Below are 22,269 nucleotides of genomic sequence, written 5' to 3' on the forward strand. Positions count from 1 at the left end.
CTGCATTTCCTGGCTGTCGTCCTTGGCACAGCGTCCCATTTGTCATTGTCCCAGCGACTGCTAGGTGTCCCGAGAGAGGCAGGAGTATGTGCTGAATGAATGCACATTCTGGAGATGCAGACTTGGCTGTCCCAACCCTTGGCCGTCCTGATTCTTGGCAACTCATTCCCACCTCTGCTGTCCATAGTTAGCGTAGCCAGAGAAAATATAAGACGCCTGGTTCCTTTGAAAAGTCAGCTGCCATATTCAGAACACGTTCATTGTAAGCCATCATTTGTTTATCTGACATGCAGATGTCGCTGGACATCCCGTCATTTTATGCATCCAGTCTCGCAACCCCATTTGCCATTGTCTCTCTTCGGACAGTCCTGTCTGACACTTGGTAAAACTGAGGCCCTCGGCCAAGGTCACATGCAAGGCAAGAGAGGACAGAGGTGTAATGAGGCTGTGACTCCCGACTCCAGTCCAGCGCACCGAGTGACCTGAGCTGGAGGAGCACCCTGCCTGTCTCAGAGCCTGTGCCCGCTGCGTGACACCCCAGCCACAGCGCGGCTCTGTGCTGCCTCGTGGCTCCCTCTTGCCCTGTGCCTTTCTCTGCTTTCAGCCTCTCTTGGGCCCCATGCTTAGATGCCCTTTGCAGCCAAACAGAATGTCCCTTCCAACTTGTGCCTTGGGGAGAGGGGGTTGTCACAGGGCTGGACCCGGGTCCCCCGTGTCACCACGGTTCCCCAAGCGAGTGCCTCCCTCCCGCTCTGGATTTTTTTGGGAACAGCAGCTTCTGTGCCTGGGGAAAAATTTGCCTCCCCAATGAGTTGGAAAAGAAAGGAATTTTCTAACCGGGAGGAGGCCTGGTGAGTCACCTCTGGTTTTCCAGGGGATGCACATGGGACTGGCGTTTACTGAGTGGAGGGTCGCACGTGTCCAGCGCCTGCTGTCTGGTCAGCCGACATGATTTGCATGCAGATGGAAGCTCAGATTCCCCCCCCACCCCGGGGCCCTTGCAGCCGCAGGAAGGACTCGAGACGACAGCCGAGCATTTATTGAGCTCTGCGTGTGCTTGACACGCATTAGCTGTGCAAGCATCGGGTGCCCTGGGTCACCAGCCGGGGAGCGGAAGTGTGTGACTCCCAACCCAGTTCCCATCAGCCGCCAGGGGCCCCCTGTGGCCTCCGAGGTGCGAGGGCCTCCCCAGGGCCCCTTTGAGTAACTGAAACCCTTTGGCTGGCCCTCAAGCAAATGGCACCAGGTTCCAGAATCTGCTCAACAAAGACAATGTCTGTCTTTTTGATTCAGAGTGACACAGAGGGAATTTTAGCTCATCCATTTAATGAAACCCAAAGAACACACAATCTGGCCAAAAGCCCTAGCCTGTGGGGTCCACACGTTCTGTCTACCACATCCTGTCACAGAGCTCATCTGGCTTTGTTTCTTGTCTAGAAAGCAAAGTCAGGAGCCCCACTAGTTGCCACCCACCCAAGCCTACCCTCTCAGGGTGGGGAGTGGGATCACCATTTCACAGCTCAGGAAGGCTCAGAGAAGGTGAGGCACCTGCCTAAGGCCACACAGCTGATACGCTGGACCCAGGCTTGACTGCCAGACCGCACACTCTTCCCCGCTGCCCCATGTGGCCAGCTCTGCAAGACTTGGAATGCCACAGCAGGTGTGTGGGGCCATGCTGGGGCCTTGGAAGACCACACAGAAGCTGAGACCAGCCTCAGCCCACTCCTTTTTGGGGTTTTTGGGAAGAGGTGTGCTTTCCCCCAGAGGCAGTCCCCTTGAGGGTTTGTGAGATGTGCAGATCTCTGTCACTGTCCACTGAGCTGCTGCCAGTAAGTGCGTCCTCAGGGCCGTGCCCTGTGCTAGGTGCTGGGGTTGCAGAGGTGAGGTCCCCAGATGCCACCTGCCCTCAGTCTGGTGCCAGCCGTGTCCCCACTGGCATGCACAGAAATGGCAGTCTGTGTGGGGAGGGTCATGAGCAAAAGGCAGGGGGCTTTTGACCTGACAGCTTGGCATGATATGGTCCCTGAGGTCAGGGAGATGACCTTGGCCTTGGACAGACGGTGTAAGCAGGGTGACAAGTACAGTAGCAGTAAGAGCCAGAAGCTGGGGAGGTACATGGCCTGGTCTGTCCAGCCGAAGGGGAGCAGCAGGGCAGCAAGGTGAGCACCGCTGGGGGTGGAGCAGGTCACTGGAGGCGTCCCGGCTGGGGTTCCCGCTGTGTCTAGTCTCAAGCTGGTGCTCTCGGCTGATGGTGCACGAGCAGCAGCGACAAAGCAGCCTTGGGTCCTTTATTGGAATCAACGGCCCGTGACACTGGGGTCAGACAGGCGGACAGACCTGGATTCTGGTCCTGCCTCAGCCCCTGTCACTGCTTGGTTGTGGGCAAGGTTCTTCCTCATCCGAGCTTCGGTTTCTCGTCTGTAACATGGAGTGGGGTCCGCCCCGGTGCTGACCTAAGGGGGTTGCCCTGGGCAGTGGGTGAGTGTCTGAGCTGCCAGCACTAGTGCTGCTCAGGGTCTGGCACGCCCGGGGCCTTGAGCCGTTGCTGGTGCAGTTGACAGTGGCCTTGGCAGGGGTCAGAAGGCGGGGCCAGAGCATGCCATGCAGTGCTGGCGGCTCAGAGCAGAGGGGAACAAGGAGCTGAATGAAGGACCTCGCTCACTGTTGGCTTTTGTCAGGAGTGGGAATTGTGCGTCTCCCTGGCCACACTGCCCTCCAGGGGTCTAGCCAGCAGTGGATGGAAGGTGGCCTGGAGTCTCCTCTGCCCCTCCCCACGAGGCATTTATAGCCCAGTGCCCCCAATCCTGCCAACACCCAAAGACCTCCTCTCTTCCAGCCACCCCAAAGCCAGCAGCCCTTTGCCCTGGATTCCTGGCCCCAGCACCCATGGACCCCTCTGGAGAGGCCAGCAGAGGCAGCGACTGTGCCAGCCGGCACTGCACCGAGTCCCCACGCATCATGCCGCCTGCAGGCCCTGTGTGTATTCCCAAGCTGCTGGCTGGGCCTGTGCCCGCTGCCCGGCCTGTGTGTCGCCTCCTCCCGCAGAGCTGGCCATTTATTTGCACACCACAGGCACCTGGAGGCGGCCACCCCTCACTCCCTCAGGTGGCCAGGAGGGATACGCCATACCCCTCCCCGCCTCCTCTCCGGAGAGTACCCAGAAGCTGTGGCAAGGGACCTCCTGGTGCGGATTCCAGGACCTCCTGGTGCGGATCCCAGCTCTCCCCTGGCTCTGCAACCTTGCTGCAGCCCGAACTCCTAGCAGGAGTCTCCTCCTCTGTAGAGTGGTGGTAGCAGGACCCATCTTTTGTGCCGTGGAAAGGACTTGGTTGCTTGCTCCCTGGCACGAGTATGGCCGTGGGCGGCTGTGACTGCTGTTGCCCTCTTTGCCGCAGGTCACACAGCCCCTCCGCGGCATGGCCAGGGCCGGGCTCCTGCCACTCTGGGCAGGGCACAGAGAGCGGGCCTGTCTTTAGCCAGGCCCTGCTGCATGTGGGGCCCGCACCATCCCTGGGTCTCTCTCCTGGGGACATTCTGCTGCCCGCCTGTCTGCTGCAGGACCCAGGCAGGCATGCACTTGCTCACGCTCGGCCCGGCATCCCTCTGAGTGTCCAGGCAGCTCCGGCAGGAACCTGAGTCCCAGACTTGTGCCTCCAGTGCTTCCCAGCTGTGCCCCTGACCCTGTGCCCCTGACCCTGGGTACTTGCTAGGGGTCTCCACAGAGTCTGATTTGAAGTCATAGGAAATTGAGGCCCAGAAAGGGCCAGCACGTTGACTGAGGTCACACAACAGCCATATGCCTAGAGCAGAGGACAGGCAAGGGAGAGAGGGCAGTGTGTTCAGGGTCCTCTGTCTGTGTGTGGGCTTTGCTGTGATGGCTGTGAAGGGGCGGATGGAGGAGACTGGGGGAAAGGAAATCCAGTGGCCTCCCCTCCACCAGAGTTTCTTGGCCTTAGAACTCTCGGCGTTCGGGGCTGGGTATGGTTTCCTGTGCCTTGTGGGATATTGATCAAAACCCCTGACCTGTATCTACCAGCTGCCATGAGCACCGCTTACGCTGAGACAGCCGTGTGCGCTGAGTCAGGACTCCTGAGGCTGTGCTGGGAGGGGCACAGGACTGTTGACTCACTCACTCACTCATTCATTCATTCCCATTTGTCCCACGAGGACACTGAGGCAGGGAGAAGTTGAGCCAGCAGTGGAGCAAAAGGAGGGCACGCGGCCCGACTGACTCGAAGCAGTGCCCCTCCCACCTTCCAGGCCCTCACGGGAGAGCTGTCTGCGAGTCTCAAACCCCACACCATCCCTACCCGAAGCTGGGTCTTCCTACTTTGGCCAGGCTCTGGTGGCTGATTTTAGCCTCCTGAGGGTCCATTTCCCATGCTGGGGTTCCTGGTTGCAGAAGCAGAGGGTCTCCCCCTCCCTCAGCTCAGGGAGTCAAAACTCCTGTTTCCATTTCATTTAACTCTGCAGCGGCTCGGCAGGCTCCATTTTATGGAGAGGAAGACTGAGGTCTGAGGAAGTCAGATGAAAGGCCTTGAGTCCTTTGGTAGCTGACGTGGAACGAAGCAGGGGGTGGGGTGGGGGGCAGCATTGAGGCCGTGAACCAGAAAGCATCTACGTGAACTTTATTCCAGCGCTTGAGTGGCAGTGAATGGAGTGAGGAACACTCTCAACGCCCAGATCAATCCAGTGGAGTTGTGTCCTTGAACTTGAAACCATGGGACTGGTCCTCCTGGAGCCGCCCGTCACTCACACAGCATCTTCTCTCTCTCTCCCCAGGGTGACATGGGAGCGTTGGGTCCAATTGGCTACCCAGGACCCAAGGGTGTGAAGGTAAGCAAGCTGACCCCCAACTCGGGCCTCATCCCAGCTGGGCACACCTCCCTCCCCCTGCCCTGTCCCCACGAGCTCCAGCCCATGGCAGCCCGGGAGGAAGGGTGACCTTAGCTGATGCTGCAGGAAATGCTCCGTGGGGGTGGGGAGTACTGGGGCGGAAGCTGGAGCTCAGCTCTCTGGGCTGAGCGCCAGCCGTCATCTGCGTGTCATTTAGGCCAGACGTCTTTATTGGGCAGCAGTCGTTGGGCTGAGCAGGAGGCCGATTTGTTCCGGGCCTCAGGGCGCTGGAAGTCTGGTAGGGGCCATCGCCAGGATGGCGAACCGGTGAACTCCGACCATCCCCGAAGGGGAGGGGCGTGCAGGAGGACAGGCTAAAAGTGCTGGGACAACCCAGTTTGGCCAACGTCTCTGCAACACAGCTCACTGAGCCCTCCCCTCCTTCCTCTGGAGCTGTGCCCAGCGCCCCTGCTCCTAGCTCTTTGTCTCCACACCCGTGCCCTGTGCCCTGGGAGTGCTTGCCCCAGTTTACAGATGGGAACACTGAGCCTTGGCTTGGGACACCTAGCTCGGGGTCTTGTGGCGAGGGCGTGGGTGAGGGCCGAGGCTGCTGACTCACAGCCCACCCCGGGGCCTTTGTCTTGCAGGGGCTGATGGGCAGCGTGGGGGAGCCCGGACTGAAAGGTGATAAGGTGATCTGAATGCTCCCTTATTGCACTGTGGGTTTTCTGCATGCTGCCCCCTCTCCGCCCGCCCGCCCGGAGGCTGCTGCTGGTTTCTCGCCAGGTCCACACCCCTGCACTCTGCCTGCCTCCCTGTGCTCCCCGGCTTCTTCCTGGACACTCTGGGCAGGGCTCGGGCAGGTGGTTCTGGGGCCTGCACACCTTGGCAGACGGAGCATGGGCCGCTGTTGCTCCAAGGGTGAGGGGTGAGTCAAGGTGGTCTCAGGGTCCAGGGAGCAGAGAGGGGGCCAGTGTGTGTTCCTGAGGGCCCGTAGCCTAGGGGAGGAATAGTGGAAAAACAGATCTCCAGGGCGTGCTGTCTGCGAATGCAGCGGGAACCCACCCGGGCCTCTGAGCCATGGACCTGCCTCTCCTCCAGCTGCCACGGGGGAAGCCTCTTTACCACGTGTCCTCTGATCAGCCCGGCTCCTGAACCCTCCCTGTGTCAACCTGTGCCAAACCAGAACTGGAGGTGGGGGAGGGGCCCAGAGCAGGCAGTGTCTGAATGACATGGGCCGCACTCCTTGTGCTGTGCCCCAGGGCTGACTTCCTGTCCCTACCTCCAGTCCCTTGGCCAACCAGGACCCCTCAGAGAACTATGGGAGGGCTACGGGGCAGCGTTCCAAGTACCCACAGGGGATCTGAGGGGCTGACTGCCTCGCAGCCGCCCGTGGCCAGACTCCTGCACCTGTCTTCAGACCACTGCTTCCTCCTCCACCTGAGTCGTAGCAGCAGGTGCCAGGGGCTAGGCACCCCCTGAGGATGCTACGGGGATTAACCCATTCTTCCTCCACCCCCTAAGACATAAGCTTGCCCCAGGCCACACACAGGTAAGTAGAGAGTCAGGATTCGAACCAGGCACCTGTCCCAGAGAGAAGGAAGGTTGGAAGGTCGGAGAAGCTGAGGCTCTGGGGACTCCCCTCCCGCTGTGCCTGGGGAAACAGACCTGAAAGGGGTTAAGAGCTTTGTCAAAGATGTGATGAGTTCCTAGGGGAGCCAGCGCAGGCCCTTGATGGGCAGCAGTGGGCACCCCAGAGTTTGATCATGCCCGCTCCCAGGTAGCCAGCCAGGTGCAGCACTGGTCCTGGTCCTTGCTCCACCTGCTTCTTCCCCCTTCTGCCTCCCCTGTTGTGGCCGTGCTTCCCGCTGCAGCCCCCCCGCCCCTGCAGGGCCTTCTCTGAAGGGACATCCTGGTGGAAGCCGGGTTCCCCACACCTACCTGTTGATCCTGAGGCTCGAGACATCAGTGCCCTGGAAACGAAGTCACCAACCGGGCGCAAGGCAGCTGGGGAAGTGAGACGGAGCTTTTTATAGGCTGCTTCGCCAAGCTGGCCTCGGCTCCCTGCTGCTTCAGGAACATGGAAATAAATGCGCTACATGGAAGCGGCTGGGCTGCTGCTGGGGGCTGCGGGGGACGCTTAGCAATGAGAAAACTCTGGAAAAAAAGGGGGGAGGGGTAGGACATTATTTTCATGCCCATAGTTTTCAGGAGAATCAAAGAAGTCTTGGGGGAGCAGGGCACAGAGTGAGAGCAGTCTTTTCTGTGCCCTTGCTGGGGCGGAGTCTGAATGTCCTCTGATCCCAGCTGCACACCGTGCCCCCACCCCCACCCGCCTCCCCTGGGATGACCCAGCTGTCCCTTCACTCTCTGTGGTCACTGCTGTCCAGGTCGCTGGTTTTCCATGACCCAGCCCGGCTTCAGTCCCACTTACAACCACTTGGCTCCCTCCCCAGCGTGGAGGCGCGCTCTGGAACCGAAGCTGCTCCCGCCCAGCTCATTCTCCAAACCCCTGTCCTGATTTCCTAGGGGCCTTTTTCCAGCTTTGCTTTTGTCCCATTTGAATTTTATTTTTGAGCCTCTCGTTCCTCTTTTGGACATTCGAAAATGTTTCTGGGTTTCCAAAACTCCAGAGTGTTGTACAGGATTTTCCAAATTGGAAAAACTGGAGTAAGTTAAAAAATAATTTTTATTTTCAATTCTGGCTTTTGTTCTGCCCAGGAAGTCCGTCTGCCGGGTCATGGCCCTGGCTGCACAGGGTGGATTCTCGAAGATTCTCCATTCTGCCTGGGCTTTTCTCCCACTTCTGCCAGCTCCCAGGGCTGCAAAGGGTGTTTTTTTTTGTTTTTGTTTTTGTTTTTTTTTTGACAGGCAGAGGACAGTGAGAGAGAGAGACAGAGAGAAAGGTCTTCCTTTTGCCGTTGGTTCACCCTCCAATGGCCGCCGTGGCCGGCGCGCTGCGGCCAGCGCACCGAGCTGATCCAATGGCAGGAGCCAGATACTTATCCTGGTCTCCCATGGGGTGCAGGGCCCAAGGACTTGGGCCATCCTCCACTGCCTTCCCTGGCCACAGCAGGGAGCTGGCCTGGAAGAGGGGCAACTGGGACAGAATCCGGCACCCCGACCGGGACTAGAACCCGGTGTGCCGACGCCGCAAGGCGGAGGATTAGCCTAGTGAGCCGCGGCGCCGGCCTGCAAAGGGTTCTGAGGCCTGAGGCTGATGGACTGGCATTGGTGGGGACGGGGTGAGGTGGCTCTGGGCCTGAGGAGAGCCATCCCCCAGTCTATGCTATGGCAGCTCATTTGGTGTAACCCAGCTAAAAGCAGGAGCGCCCAGGACGCCTCTCAAATTCAGTATCCCCGAGGGCTGTGCTATATACACTGTCTTAGAAAAGTGCCGGACGGAAGTGAAGACCGGTTTTCTTGCTGGCATCCGTTCATGGCGCCCAGCTTGAAGGGTCCAGAGGGGTCCAGTTCCTTTGCTCTGCAAGAGTTCATTCTGACCGGGGCTGCTCAGTGTCTGTGGCTGCGTCCCCTGGCAGGCCCTCACGTAGGATCTGCTGTCCCCATCCGCGCGGCCCATCCTGTCTTCTGTCGTCCAGGCTGCTGCTGGTCACGGGGACTCTGGGCCAGCCTCAGCCTAGCTGTACCCCGCCCGCGGGTCTGCAGGGGGCGGTGCGTCGTGAGGGCTTGTGGTTGCCATGGTAACCTTCTTCGCTGGTGTGTACTTAGGGTGAACAAGGGCTTCCAGGTGTGTCGGGAGATCCCGGCTTCCAAGGAGACAAGGTAATTGTATCACACTTTCCCAACCTCTGCCCCTGCCCGGCTGCTCCCTGGGCCTGGCCTCCCTCCCAGGGCCCCTCAGGGGCCGGGACACCTATGACATGGCTCCGTGTCCGACAGTCCTGTCTTCTGCATCCTCAATCCATTTGTTGGTCACCTCCCAGACTTCACAGTGGCCCCTTAACTTATTTTCAGCTTCTTCTTCCCTCCCAGTCTGTCTCCCTCACTCATCATCAGATTATTCTGAGGGCTCTCACACCTTCCACGGCTGCCTCCTCCTCCTCACCCTGGCACGCAGGACCCAGTTCAGTGGGTCTCTCTGACCCTCTCCCGCCCTTGCCTCTCACTGTTCTGGGCTCAGCCCCACTGCACCCCAGGCCTTTGCTTGCACTGCCACATTGCCTGGGTCACCCTCTGCCCAGCCTGTCGGCACTGTCCTATGCAGAGTCCATTTTTGCCACCCGTTGAGGAAGTGGCTACTTCCCTCTGCGGTCCCCGTGCAGCACTTGGGGTCCACCCCTCTCCCCTGGTTTGGGGGTACTTGTGCTTAGGGCCTAGGCTGCCTTAATGGTGGCTAGCTAGGAATTGTTGGAGGGAGTGAGGAACTGGCCTTCCTGACCGACAGGTTGCTCCAGGGCGTGAACCATAGTAGCCTTGACCTCCAGAGCCCAGCCATGGGCCTGCTGAGGCTGGCTCTTTGGTCCTGTGTCCTGCAGCACATGGCCACGTGTTGACCTCTCCCAGCCACTCTGAGTCCAGCACCCAGGCTCCTCCCTCTGTCCTGGCTCACCCACCCTGAGCCGGCCTCAGTGTCCACAGCTGTGAGCCATGCTGCCTGGGCCCTGTCTGCGGAGTTCCCCCAGCATGAGTGGAGCCCCAGGGTCTCTGGGTCCTAGCGAGGGTGGGGCTGTGGTCTCCCCTTAGCCTTCCTGGAATCCAGCCTCCAGAGTGCCAGGCAGGTTGTCCCAAGCCGGGGCCTGTGGCAGAGAAACCCACAGAGGACCTGCTCGCCCTCAGACACGGGCTTCCTCCAGGCCTGGGGCCAGCCACTTCTCTTCCTCACTAACCCGGGCTGCTCTGGTCTTTTCCAGGGGAGCCAGGGGTTGCCAGGGTTCCCAGGTGCACGGGGGAAGCCAGGGCCTCTGGTGAGTACCTTCCCCTCACACCCCCCTGCTGGCCGTGTGACGTGTCTGGGAACAATGTGCCCATCTGACAGATGGGGGCACTGAGGCCAGGAGAGGCCTTACAGGCAGCACCCTGACAGGAAGCAGAGACCCCGGTGCCCTGGAAGCAGTAGTCCCGTGACTCCTAGGAGCCATGGGTGTCACTCACGGGGGGCACCAGCCTGGGCTGTGTTGTTTGCTTTGAAGGCTTCCACCGCCCCCTGCTCCCCTGTTAAGGATGGCGGAACTGGTGAGGTCACTTGCCCTCTGCCCCACAGCTAGTGTGTGTCGGAGGCGGGATTTGAACTTGTTGCTGTTGAGGCAGATTTTCATCTGCATCTTCTAGAACTTCCTGTTCCACCCCCATCCAGGGGGGCGGGGTATGCGAGGGCTTGGTGGAAGGGGGAGTTCCTCACTCACCTCACCCGCACCCCACACTCTCTTCTCCGCAGGGCAGAGTTGGAGACAAAGGATCTCTCGGGTTTCCTGGGCCCCCTGGCCCCGAGGTACGTGATGCCCCATTTCTCTGTGTCTGCCTGCGGCTCCATCAGGGTGGGTGTCCTTAGAACCCCGAGGCCCAGAGAGGCAGATGGACTGGCTCAGGCTCATACAGCAAGCGAGAGGCGAGACACAGAACAGAACTTGCTCAATTGGCCGTCTCTTCTCGTCTACTTCTGCTCTTCCTGTCCTACCCAGAGACTCTCAAAGGCGGTGGGGACCCAAGAGCGGGACGAAGAGTCCTTCCCCAGCCTTGTGGCCACTGGGCTGTGTGGTTCCCATAGAGCTCCAGGCTCTACTGGCTGGGCCCTCCCAAGAGACAGAGGCCCTGTGGGCCTGACCGCTCACAAGCTCCCTAGGAGGGCACGGCCCTCAGGGCTCCCAGCTATGGGGAACGAGATGTCAAGGCTGAGTCCTGGCTTTTGAGTGCAGAGAGGGCGGTAACGAGGGATGGGTCTAGCAATGCACGCGGCTGTTCCCCTGGGAGTTTCGGATGGCCATGAAACTTGGCATCGGTCTGTCCACTCAGCTTACACGTGGTGGATGAGGCAAGCTGGCCGATTTCTCCATGACACGGACCAGGCCTGGGAAACTGGGCCTAGCAGGAGCCCGGGCTGCTGGCTCTGCATCCCAGGATCGCTGACTCCCAGGCCAACCCCAGCCGGAGCCCCGCCACCCCCACCCCACCCCACGCATAGCCTCCTGGCCTCTGGGCCTTGCTCGTCCCCAAGACCGCTGCATCCAAGACAAAAGTCTGGCCCCGTGGGTTCTCCAGAGCCTTCCAAAGAATACTTCTGGATTCGCCCAGCTGCATGAGGGAATGTTTCCTACAAGCCGCGGTTCTGACTTCCAGCCCTGTTGACTTTGGCCCTGAAGCTGTCCTATCTTTAGACGGATGGAGTCGGCCTCTCCTCCCCTGACCACTGACAGTCTGGGTTTCCCAGCCATCCTGCCAGAGAGGATGGAGAGTGTGCCGTGCTCCTGCATGTCCCCGAGGCAGCCCCTGGTGCCAGGGGGCTGTGTGGCATCTCAGGGATGGCACCTGCTGAGTCGCTGCCACGATCCGTGGCAGGAGGGGAGGGGCTGCTCCCTCTCCATCTGCACATGAGTCGGGGTCACTCTGCCATGTGGGAGTAGGGAAGGCCTCCTCTGGCTCTCCGCTGGGTGCTGGGCCAGTGCAGGGGGCCGCCTCACCCATCGCCGCGTTCTGTTTGGCTTTGCTGATGCCATCACCAGGAGACACTGTGCGGAAGGCAGGAGCTGCTGGGCCTGTCAGCGCCTTCCCTGGCTCCTGCGCCTCTCCCCAAAGCCAGGGCGGGGCCCGGGAACTGGGCAGCACCCGGGTGGATGATCTCCCTTGCTCGTTGATGAGCCAGATGTGTGCGATCAGCATCCTTGCTGCCAAGGATGGGGCCACTCTGGCAGGCTCCTTTGCTGTCACAGGGGACGCACGACCTCTGGGATGTGGCTTTTTATGGAGTGCTTATGGGGAGCCGGGTCGCACACGATGCTCTCTGCTTGCACTGTTCCATTTGGCCCCCAGAACAGCCCTGTAGGCTGTGTTAGGGTCACTGCTTCTCAGATGAGGGTGCTGAGACCAGAGAGGCCACTGAGCTGACCCAGGGCCATGCGGGGATGGGCGGTGGGAGGGGATTCTCTGCCTCGAATTTTGAAGAGAAAGATGGAGCTTTGACTTCCTGTATTAGCTCCAAATTCAGGACCATTTTTGCCTTGGCCAGGGAAAGGGTGAGAGGATGTTTGAGCTGGAACTCTGACATTTATTTTATTTATTTGGAAACCAGAAAGACTATGCACGCACACACACACACACACACACACACACACGGGGGAGGAGAGAGAGAGAGAGAGAGAGAACGAACCCTCCCATCTGCTGGTTTAATCTCCAAATACCCACAGCAGCCAGGACTGGGCCAGGCCAAAGCCAGGAGTCAGGAATTCCATCTGGCTCTCCCATGGGGATGGCAGAGACCCCAGTACTGGAGCACATGCTGTGCATGAGCAGGAAGTTGGATTGGAAGCGGAGCTGGGAATTGAACCCAGGTATTCCGACGTGGGTCGTGTCTTAATTGCTATGCCGAACACCTGTCTCCTGAGCTGGAAGTGAATGGGAATTACTAGAAGAGGACAAAAAAGAAAAGAAAATCCAGTTTATGAAGGCAACATGGGAGGGCACGTTTTTGTCACGGTGTTCATTAAAAAAGGCTGGCTGAAACTGAAGGAGTCAGGGGACTGCCCCAAAGCTAATGGAGTCCTAGGCTGAATTAGCAGAGGCAGGACACCTAAACCAAGGGAGGGGATGTCCTACCCTGGCTCATGCTGCTCAGACCCCACCCTGAGAAGCACAGGTGTCCTGGAGATGGGCTGACTGTCCCTTGAAAGGACAGAAAAGAGCAGGTCCCTGGGAGTGGGGCACTGGTCCCCAGACTGTGCAGAGACCCTGGTGCAGAGGGAGCCCTGTGTTTGTGCAGTAGGGGAGGGGTGGTTCTGCTCCATGCCAGGGAGAACCTTCTGTTGGCCTCATCAGGGAACAGTGAGCCCCCGGGGGAAGCACGGGGCAGAGTCACACAGCTGGCCAGACGGGGCAGGGCCATCAGCTTCTGACCCTTTCAAAGTCACAGGCCATCCTGCAAGGCATCACAGCTGGCTGTGGGCAGCAGTGCGTCGGGACGCCAGTCCCTCATGGTCCCTCGTGGGAATTCTGGGTTAGACAGCCTTGTGTGGGATGAGCTCAGCGCTTCCCTAGACAGTCTCATGGCTTTTCTCAGCAGCTCTCTGAGTGTCAGGGCTGGCACCACCATCCCTTTTGAGGTCTGTTGTGGCCATTTGGGGGGTGAGCCAGCAGAGGGAAGTCTGTCTCTCTCTCTCTCTCTGCCTTTTACATAAATACTAAGTAAGAGTCCACTTTAAGGACTGAGGACTACAGTATCCGAGTGTTTTCTGACCTGCCTGAGTCACATCCTGGCTAGTGTGGGGGGTGCGCCTCTCGCCCCCAAGCCCTTAGCACTACCCTGTGCCGCCCTCTTGGTGACCCTCCTCTCTGCTTCCCCTCAGGGCTTCCCAGGAGACATTGGGCCCCCTGGGGACAATGGCCCAGAAGGCATGAAGGTGAGTCCCCACCCAGCACAGCGCTAGGGGCAGGAGCAGTCGGCTCCCTGACTCGCCAACTGTGATGGAGATGGAGGTGCCACCTCTGAGACCACCTTCTTGTTCTCTTCTCTCCAGGGTAAGCCTGGAGCTCGAGGCCTGCCAGGACCCCCTGGACAGCTGGGGCCCGAGGTGAGACCATCTGGCCCTGTCCCCACACTGCCCTGCTTGGCCCGACTGCCGCCTCCATCCTGCTCTGTCCTGGGTGCTGAAGGCCCAAGTTGCACCCGGAGCCCCTTAGTGGGGACAGTCTGGGGCTGCCTCAGACTTACCTGCCAGATCATCCTTTACTGCTTTGCCCCTGAGGCCCTTCCAGGATCTTCTCTGCCTTGGCCTGGCAGGATGGGTCACCCCATCGTCCTGGGCCTTTCCCAGAGTGGCTGTCACTGCTCATGTGCTCAGTGGCCATTTATCGAAGCCTTGATATGGGAAGGTAGGCGTTGTCAGCCCATTTTACAGGTGAAGCCACTGAGACCCAAAGAAATACAAAGACACCACTGGGTCCCTGAGTTAGTAGCAGGCAGGGTTGTGCAGCTAGTGAGTGGCACGGGGGAACTGGCTCATTTGCTTACTTGGTGCAGGGGATTGAGGGGCCTCTCTGGGCTGAGGGAGCACCTGGACTGTAGGGCACCCCATAGATGCATGAGGCCCCCACGGCTCCCCCCTTCACAGTCCACCTTAGCTCAGGCCCCTGCCTCAGGGGAGGGTGTGGGAGATTCAGAGTCATCCCGACCACAGCCCGGCAGCCGCTGACACGGATCCCTGCTCAGAGCTGCTTCTGGGTCTGGCCAGGTCCCAGCACTGGCTCGGGGCACTGCCACGTGGGGCTGCTTTCCTGGAAGCCGGGGGAGAGGAGTTGGGGGTTGCTCTGGAGGGAGCTCCTTGGTTAGGCCTGGCCTGCCAGGAGGGGCCAGTCTGGGGGTTGCCTGGGCTTGTGGGGGGCCTGGAGACTCCTGTGGGCTAGAAGTGGGACGGGAGCGAGGAGAAGGCGGCGCCGGCCATGCAGTTCTGTCCACACCCCCGTTACCACTCCCAGAAGGCCGTCTATGCCTGCCTCTTACTCATGCCCGTTCTCTCGATCGCTCACTTACCCAGCATCCACTGTCCTGATGATGTCAAAAGGAAGGCATCATTGCTGTTCTCTGGGGACTCCCCTAAAGCCAGGCCGGGGTCGGGGTGGGGGTCTTCTCCACGATGGAGAAACAGATACAGCGAGGCTAAGGTCTGAAGTGAGTAAGTAGCAGAGCCCAGAGCCCAGCCCGTGACTTTGAGCCACAGTAGGAGGCTGTTCCTCATTGTGCACTCGCTGAGAGTGGCGGTGGGGCCTGGCTGCTGGGCCACAGCTCATAACACTCTGTCCCCGGGCAGGGCCGGCAGGTGGGCTCGGTGTGTCCTGGGCTCTCCGTCCAGGAGGGTTCCCCTCTGGCCTCCGTCACCCTGCTCACAGGACAGGTCTCTAAGAGCCCCACTGGATTAACTTCTCCTTTTTTCCTTCCTCTCTCTCATGTCTCTAGGGAGATGAGGGCCCCATGGGACCACCAGGGGTCCCGGGCTTGGAGGTGAGTGCCGGGCTGGGGGAGGTGAGGTTTTCTGGAGCCGAGTCAGCTGGGCACAGGCAGGGCAGCATGTGGCCATTGCTCCTGAGAGCAGACATCAGTGAGGCCTCGGCTGGCCACAGGACAGGGACGGGCCCCAGAGGAGAGGGACAGCAGGCAGGAACCTGCCTGCCACTGCCCACCTTCTGTGTTGGCAGTTTCATGGCCACTGTCTAGCTAGGGTTTCCCAGGAAAGGCACTGCTTTTCATGGGTGTACAGAAAGGAGGCAGGTGAGGCTCAGGGAGTGAGGGCTGAGCACAGCATCTCGCAGCCGGGAAGTGGGGCTGCTCTGCCTGGAACCTCAGCTGGATTCTCTGCATTGCTCTGAGCAGCCTTCCGGAAGCTTCTGGCCCCACTCTCATCTTCATCCCAGCCACCATGCAGAACAGCAGCATTCATGAGTCTTTTGGTCTCTGTGCCTCTCTGTAATCTTTTTATTTTTTAAGGATTGATTGATTGATTGATTTGAAAGGCAGAGTTAACAGATTGATTGATCTTCTGTCTGCTGGCTTGCTCCCCAACTGGCTGTAACAGCCATGGCTGGGCCCAGTTAAAGCCAGGAACCTGGAACTCCATCCAGGTCTCCCACAAGCATAACAAGGGCCCCAACACTTGAGCCATCTTCAGCTGCTTTCCCAGGCACATTAGCAGGGAGCTGGATCAGAAGTGGAACAGGCAGGACTCGAAGGGGCACTAATGCGATGGCAGCTACGCGGGCGGCGGCTTAACCGGCTGCATACACCGCCAGCGTACAACTTCCTCTTTATACTCCTACAAATGCCTGAGGATCCAGTGTTTCTGTGTGTATGGTTCTGTCTCTTGATATGAGTCATTGAAACCAATAAATTTCCAATGTGTTTATTAATTCACTGAAAATTAGTAACATACCCGTTTCATGTTAACAAAAATAATGTTTTCACCAAAAATCACTCTAATTTCCAAGGCAAGACAATTGAGTGGAAAGAGTGGCATTGCTTTAGCATCTTTTGCAAATCGCTTTCATGTCTGGCTTAATCGAAGTCAGCTGGACTCAGTCCTGCCTCTGGCTGTGATCTGGGATCCCACGCGTCCCGCAGCCTCTGGAAAACTCCACTTGCACTCCTGGGACTGAGAGTAGCATCTTAGTGTTGTTATGAGAATAGCCTTGACCTTGTAAACCTCCTCCCCGGGCTGCAGGACCAGTAGCGTCAAATCTGTGTTCCCCTGTATCCCTGGGTGTTACAGGCCACGCACCTTCCTCTCCCCACCCCTGGAAAGCAGCTGTCCTGTCCTGGATTTCAAAGGAACCGGCCTGGGGAGGCGAGGCCACACAGCAGGAGACCCTCCCTGTATTCCAAGACAGCTGGCTGCAAAGTGGCATCAGGGCTGTGTGTCCCAGCCTTCCCAGGGCACTGTGGCTCTCTCCAGCCCATGGAGACCCCGTGCCAGATCCTCCGAACTCCTGGACCCCAGCAAGACTGTGCTTCCCCCACTTCTCTCACTCAGCTCTCTCTCTCTCTGTTGCAGGGTCAGCCTGGCAGGAAGGGATTTCCTGGGAGGCCTGGTCCAGATGGCTTAAAGGTGAGAGACCTAGTGATGCCTGGGGATGAGAGAATGAAGGGGAGTAGCAGGGGCACAAGATAGGAGCACCCGGGGACCAGCCTGAGTCCCGTGCCCAGTTGTGAAAGGAAGGAACAGTTGATTCCTACTTATCACAAAAGTGTTGGTAACAGAGGAGGGGAAAAAAGGACGTAATCTAAGTGTCCAGCGATGGGGGATTTTTCAAGAAATGGGAAGTAGTTGCAGCCACACAAGACAGTGCTACAGAACAGTTTCAAGATGGGGAGCTAGCTGCCCGTGTGCAGCGTGGTGCTGCTGGGAGGAAGCAGGAGGGAGATGGAGCCCTGAGCAGGGCTGCATTGCAGAGTGGAGGCTGGACGTGGACAAGGTTATCTCGGGACGGCTGGATAACAGATTTTCACAGTCTTCTCTGACACCCTGTGTTTTCCCCATTGTGTCCAGTAGGTCTGTTTTGCTGTTGTTAACAGGTTGGGTGTTCTTTTTATAAGTTAGCAGAAAGGGCCAGGGTAGAATAGTGATCCCAAGCACATGGGCAGCCTCACGTAATGGTTTTCCAAGGACTCCCCCGGAGGAGTTGGATGTCTCCAGCCATTTGGGGCAAGAGCTTGTTGGGGCAGGCTTGCAGATAGGCAAACCCAGAGGAGGCAGAGCCCGGTGAGCCCAGGCTGGCCACAGCTCCCTCCCTTCGAGGGAAGGGCCCAGACGTCTGTCCCAGCCCACCCTCTGGTTTGCATGAGTGTGAGGCTGAACAAGAGGAGCCGCCCGCACCGTGGGCCCGGACTGCTGGCGAGTCTGAGCCCACTTCCTGGCCTCTGAGGTCTCGGCCCTTTTCCCCCAGATGCCAGCAGGAGACCTGTGGCGGGGGTGCTGACAGCCTGGGTGGCTCTATCCCATGCATCTGCTCTCTTCTCCAGTTCATGCTGGAGGATCCCAAGGCAGCTGTGGTCATCTGCGGAGCAGGAATCACCCCAAGCATGGGACCGAGCTGACAGACCAGGCTGCCAAGAATGAAGCCTGGGAAGAGGCAGAGTGTGCTTCCCTGCTCTACAGCTGGGGAGGTGGAGCCCAGAGCAGAGACAGGACTCACCCTGGACCTGGGGGCAGAGCCCTGGAGGGTCCTTGACAGCCCTAGCTCCCTGCTGCAAAGCAGCCTGGTGCAGCGGGACTGGGTGTTCCATCAGGCAGACCAACATTCCAATTCCAGCTCCTCTTGCTCGCTGTGTGCCCCAGGCAGGTCCTTGCACCTGTCTGGCCCCCACAAAGTGCACTGGGTTGCTGAAGGACCCACGGGAAATGTAAATCAGGGTGCTGGGAGTGCATGACCGTGGTCACGTCCGGCCCCAGGGGTTCTGTCCCAGGGCTCTTCCATCCCTGCCGTTTATTTGCAATCTGGAGACAGGCTGCTGGTCGCTCCCCACTGGGGTGGTCACCAAGGCCAGGGGCCCTGGGAGTGCCCAGGCCCTGCCTCCCGTCTCCCACCCCAGTGCATCTTTCTCTTTGTTTCTTTGCAGGGGGAACCAGGCAATCCTGGACGGCCGGGGCCCGTGGGTGAGCAGGTGAGTGAGCCACAGCCTCTGAACCCTTTGTTGAGCACTCAGTGTGTGCCAAGCCCTTCGCCAAGCTCACGCCACGCACTGCCTCACTGAACCTTCAGCACGGCTCCAGAGCAGGGTGATTCTCAGAGACCCACAGTCCTGGCACGAGACGCTGGGAGAGCCGGCTTGGGATGCGGCCGCTGTCCTGGTCGGTGTGCCTATCAGGATGCCGACGGTCAGAGGAACATAACCATGTGCCAGGAGCTCTTGGTCTAGGCATCCCAAAATTATAAAGAAGATGAAATTCGAACCAGTAGCTCTGGCTAGCTGGGAAGCGAGGCCAATGTCTCCCAAAGAACGGAGGCTGCAACCAGTCATTAAAAGGGGGTTTGAGGACGGCAGGCTTCAATTATCCAAGTGCAGAGACGCAATGCTGGGAGCTGGGTAGACACACAGCATCCGTCTCGCTCCCCCACCACTGGGCTCCGAGGTGCAAAGGTGGCAATGTCCCCGCTCCCCCCGAGACCCCTGAAGGGGCTTCCTCAGCAGGAAGGAGGCTGCAGGATGCTCGGGACCCACACCGATCAGTGTGTGCTGCCGTCTGTGGCGTGAGAGTCGCACAGCCTGGGCTTCCTCACCAGGCCTCCAACATCTGTTGGGGGGAAGAAAGGAATTAAAGCCGGGGAGGCCTGGATTTTTGACATCTTTCCAGTGTCATTCGAGCACATTTTGTGGGAAGCCCGGGAGTCTGGAAAGGCTGCGGTGGCCTGGATGTATTTCCTGATTGGAAAAAAAAAAAAAAAAAACAAAACGCAGTGCGATCAGCAAATTCAGTGTCATAGCTATGCTAATGGCGGGGCCCTGGGCTGGGAGGGGATAGATGCTCACCTCCCAGGCCGTGGGCCCCTGCACCTCACGCTGTTGTCCGGGGTCCTAAGCCCAGGGCCATCCCTTCACAGAGTAGAATTTTTTTTTTTTAAAGATTTATGTATTTATTTGAAAGGCAGAGTTACAGAGAGAGGGAGAGACAGAAAGAGGTCTTCCAATTGGCCACAATAGCTGGAGCTGTGCTGATCTGAAGCCAGGAGCCTCTTCTGGATCTCCCACGTGGATGCAGGGGCCATCTACTGCTTTCCTAGGCCACAGTAGAGAGCTGGATCTGAAATGGAGCATCTGGGCCTTGAACTGGTGCCCTATGGGATGACGGCACTGCAGGCAGCAGCCTAACCCACTACGCCACAGTGCTGGTCCCCAGAGTAGAATTTTTTAATGCATAAGATAAAAAGTAAAAGAAAGCAACTATGTTGAAAATAGGGAAATATGTTGAAATGTGACATGCTCTGATATAAGTTTTTTTAAAAAGATTTATTTTATTTTATTTATGTGAAAGGCAGAATTATATAGAGAGAATGAAAGACAAAGAAAGATCTTCCATCCTCTGGTTTACTCCCTAAATGGCCACCATGGCCAGCACTGGGCCAGGCTGAAGTCAGGATCCTAGAACTCCAGCTGAGTCTCCCACATGGGTGGCAGGAGCCCAAGCTCTTGGTCCATCATCTGCTGCTTTCCCAAGTGCATTAGCAGGCAGCTGGGTCAGAAGCAGAGCAGCTGGAACACCAACCAGTAGAGGATGCCAGCTTTTTACGTGGTGGCTTCACCCACCGTGCCACAACACGGGCCCCTGCGTTTCTACATTAACACATTAAGCAGTGGTCACAGTAGCCTCAACTGTCAAGTGGTCACAGCCTTAGTGATGTGTTTTGAGATCTGCAGTTTGTTGCCTACACTCATTTTTGCAGGAAATGCTCAATATCAACAAGAGGATATTGCAAGGCAAATTGTAAATTTTTCTAATTCAAGTTCAAATTCATGGACCCTCTGAATTCCACCCTTAGAGCTTCACAGAGACCCTGGATTCCACCCATGTTGCTATTCCGGGGATCATGGAGAGGAAATGGCTCTTCCAGGGTGACAAGTGGGTGGGACAGAGGCAGAGCTGGGGCCAGCAGCGGGGGAACCCTGCCTGGTTTAGCCTGGGCTCACTTGGTCCGCAGAGGCCCAGGCAGCTGGGACCATACAGAAAGGAGAGGCGCTTTCTGAGCTAGGAATCAGAGCTGGACCCAGTGGCTGACCTGCGGTGCGCTGGGCACCACACTGGCCGTGCCCTTGACCCCTCCCTCTGTGGTCACAGTGTAAAGGGCAGGCATTTCCCGCGCATGGCAGAATCAGAGGATACTGGGAAAGAGTTCCCAAGCTCGTGCCACGGGACCTCCTTATAGTCATAGTGACAGCTGCATCGACTGGTCACCTGCCGGGTACCAGGCCTGTGCCAGACACTGCCTGCACTGTCACCTGCAGTGCCCTCAACACCCCGTGGCTGTGGGGCTCATTTCCCCCGTGTTGCAGGTGAGGAACCCGGGGCTCTGAGAAGTTAAGCGTCTTGTTCAAGATCTTGCAGGCAGAAGCAAAACTGTCCAAGCCAAGGCTGACACTGAGGTCTGCTGGGCTCCCCAGACCTACCCCCCCACACACACAAGGGCTAGAAAGCTCCCATCTCCCAAGTGCATTTATCTGCCAGCTGCAGACGCCTGCCTGGCCCTGTCCTAGGTACTGGGGACAAGGCAAGGACCTTGCCTGCAGGAAGTTCTGTTGGGGGAGAACTGAGCATGGGAGCCCCTAACCCTGCGTGTGCAGCCAGCGGAGCATGTGCAACCATCTGTGCTGGGGTCCAGCAGAACGTCACATTTGAGAGGGGCAGGGGGATGACAGACCAGCCCCTGTGCAGACCCTGGCCCTCCACCTGCAGGCACTGTGGGCACCAGGCCTGGGGACTCTGAGCCCACCTGTGCAGTGCCCCCTATAGGCAATGGCACCAACTCTGCCCTGTACCTTCTGCCAGCCCAAGTGGAGCCAGCATACCTGTGGCTTTCACAGCAGCTTCTCTCCTTGATCCGCCAGGCGGCAGCCCTCGGCCTCCGGGGCTGGCTTCCCTGGACCATCCATAGCACAGGCTGCCAGGATGTTCCCGGACAGTGCCCCAGGGGGCCTCCGGAGTGGGACGTGGCGGGGGGCAGGGACTGGGCACTTGCTGTATGGTCTTTATTCATTAGGATCCTGTTTGGCTTCTTGTCTGAGGTTTATCACCTGCCTGCGTTCCAGGACCCCGCAGCTCATAAATTTAAAGTAGCTATGAAATTTCTCTTTCTGTGCTCCATCAGGCAGGGGCCTTTTAGCAGAGCAATTTTATTCGCTTTCCTCTGCGTCTTCCAAATGCCTGTCTGCTCCTTTGTGGGAGCCTGGGCCTCTGGCTTAACCCCGTGCCCTTTTGAAATAAACCAGGATGAGATGGGAGAGAGCTAGCATTTATTGGGTGCCTGTATGTGCCGTGCATAACCTTGGATGCTTGGAGTGAGCCCAGCAGGGAGGGAGGGAACTTTGTTATGCCCATTCTGCAGATGAGGCTCAGAGAAGACTCTGGGATTGGTCCAGACTCTGCAAACCCCGGGGCTGAATGACAGCGCTGTAGATAAAGTGCCAGGCACAGGGCTTGTGTAGTCTGTGTTGGTAATACTGCTAGTACCCTGGAAATACCCTCATTGATTTTTTTTTTAATGTAAGTTGTTGCAGAAGTCAGATACCTACTTTGTTATTCTCTGAGACAAATTGGCCACGGTTAGCTGGCACATTACCTTGTACCAGCTCCCTCTCACCTCCTGCTTCACCCCTGCAGGGACTCTTGGGGCAGACCCGGTTCCTCCCACAATGGCAACATGTGCCAGGGTCTCAGAGTGATCTGGGGCCCCCCTCACTGCTTTGGGGGCCTCAAGGCGCAGAGGCAGGTACATGGGCTTTGCAGCCACAGCCGGCGTCACAGTCCCAGGCTGGGGCAACCACGCACAGCTGGTCCTGGCTGAAGTTGCCCCTGTCTGGGGGGCAGGAAGCGTGGGTCTCGGGGAACTGGCGTCTCCAACCCCTCTTGGGTGCAGCGCAGGTCTCATTTTGCTCTGGCCAGGGTTTGGGTGACAGGAAGCAGATTTTATGGGACAAGTCTGCTTATCCCTCATCTTTCCTAATTCTCCCAGAAATTTTTGGCTGCAAATTTAGGTGCTTCTAAAGCTACTTTTGCGCTCCTA

General features: G+C 58.2%; 1 protein-coding gene and 1 long non-coding RNA gene across 5 annotated transcripts in view; one reads left to right on the forward strand and one right to left on the reverse strand.

Annotated features, from left to right (window-relative positions):
• The window catches only part of COL27A1 (collagen type XXVII alpha 1 chain), a 130,274-nt gene that overhangs the window by 59,044 nt on the left and 48,961 nt on the right, over positions 1-22,269 (forward strand). For 3 of the 4 annotated variants that reach the window (XM_051842706.2, XM_051842708.2, XM_051842716.2), the window contains 10 exons: positions 4,783-4,836; positions 5,484-5,528; positions 8,569-8,622; positions 9,711-9,764; positions 10,235-10,288; positions 13,353-13,406; positions 13,524-13,577; positions 14,960-15,004; positions 16,548-16,601; positions 18,113-18,157. In XM_051842706.2, the coding sequence (XP_051698666.1) occupies positions 4,783-4,836; positions 5,484-5,528; positions 8,569-8,622; positions 9,711-9,764; positions 10,235-10,288; positions 13,353-13,406; positions 13,524-13,577; positions 14,960-15,004; positions 16,548-16,601; positions 18,113-18,157 (513 nt within the window). The remainder of the gene's footprint in view (positions 1-4,782; positions 4,837-5,483; positions 5,529-8,568; positions 8,623-9,710; positions 9,765-10,234; positions 10,289-13,352; positions 13,407-13,523; positions 13,578-14,959; positions 15,005-16,547; positions 16,602-18,112; positions 18,158-22,269) is intronic. The other variant, XM_051842719.2, reaches the window with a different exon arrangement.
• On the reverse strand, positions 4,612-7,115 carry LOC138847491 (uncharacterized). Its single transcript, XR_011385321.1, has 2 exons — positions 6,778-7,115; positions 4,612-6,504 (listed from the first exon to the last, which is right to left on the reverse strand). It is a non-coding gene; the product is annotated as an uncharacterized lncRNA (long non-coding RNA).

Source organism: Oryctolagus cuniculus, chromosome 1 (genome assembly GCF_964237555.1).
Source record: "Oryctolagus cuniculus chromosome 1, mOryCun1.1, whole genome shotgun sequence".
Taxonomy (NCBI): Eukaryota; Metazoa; Chordata; class Mammalia; order Lagomorpha; family Leporidae; genus Oryctolagus; species Oryctolagus cuniculus.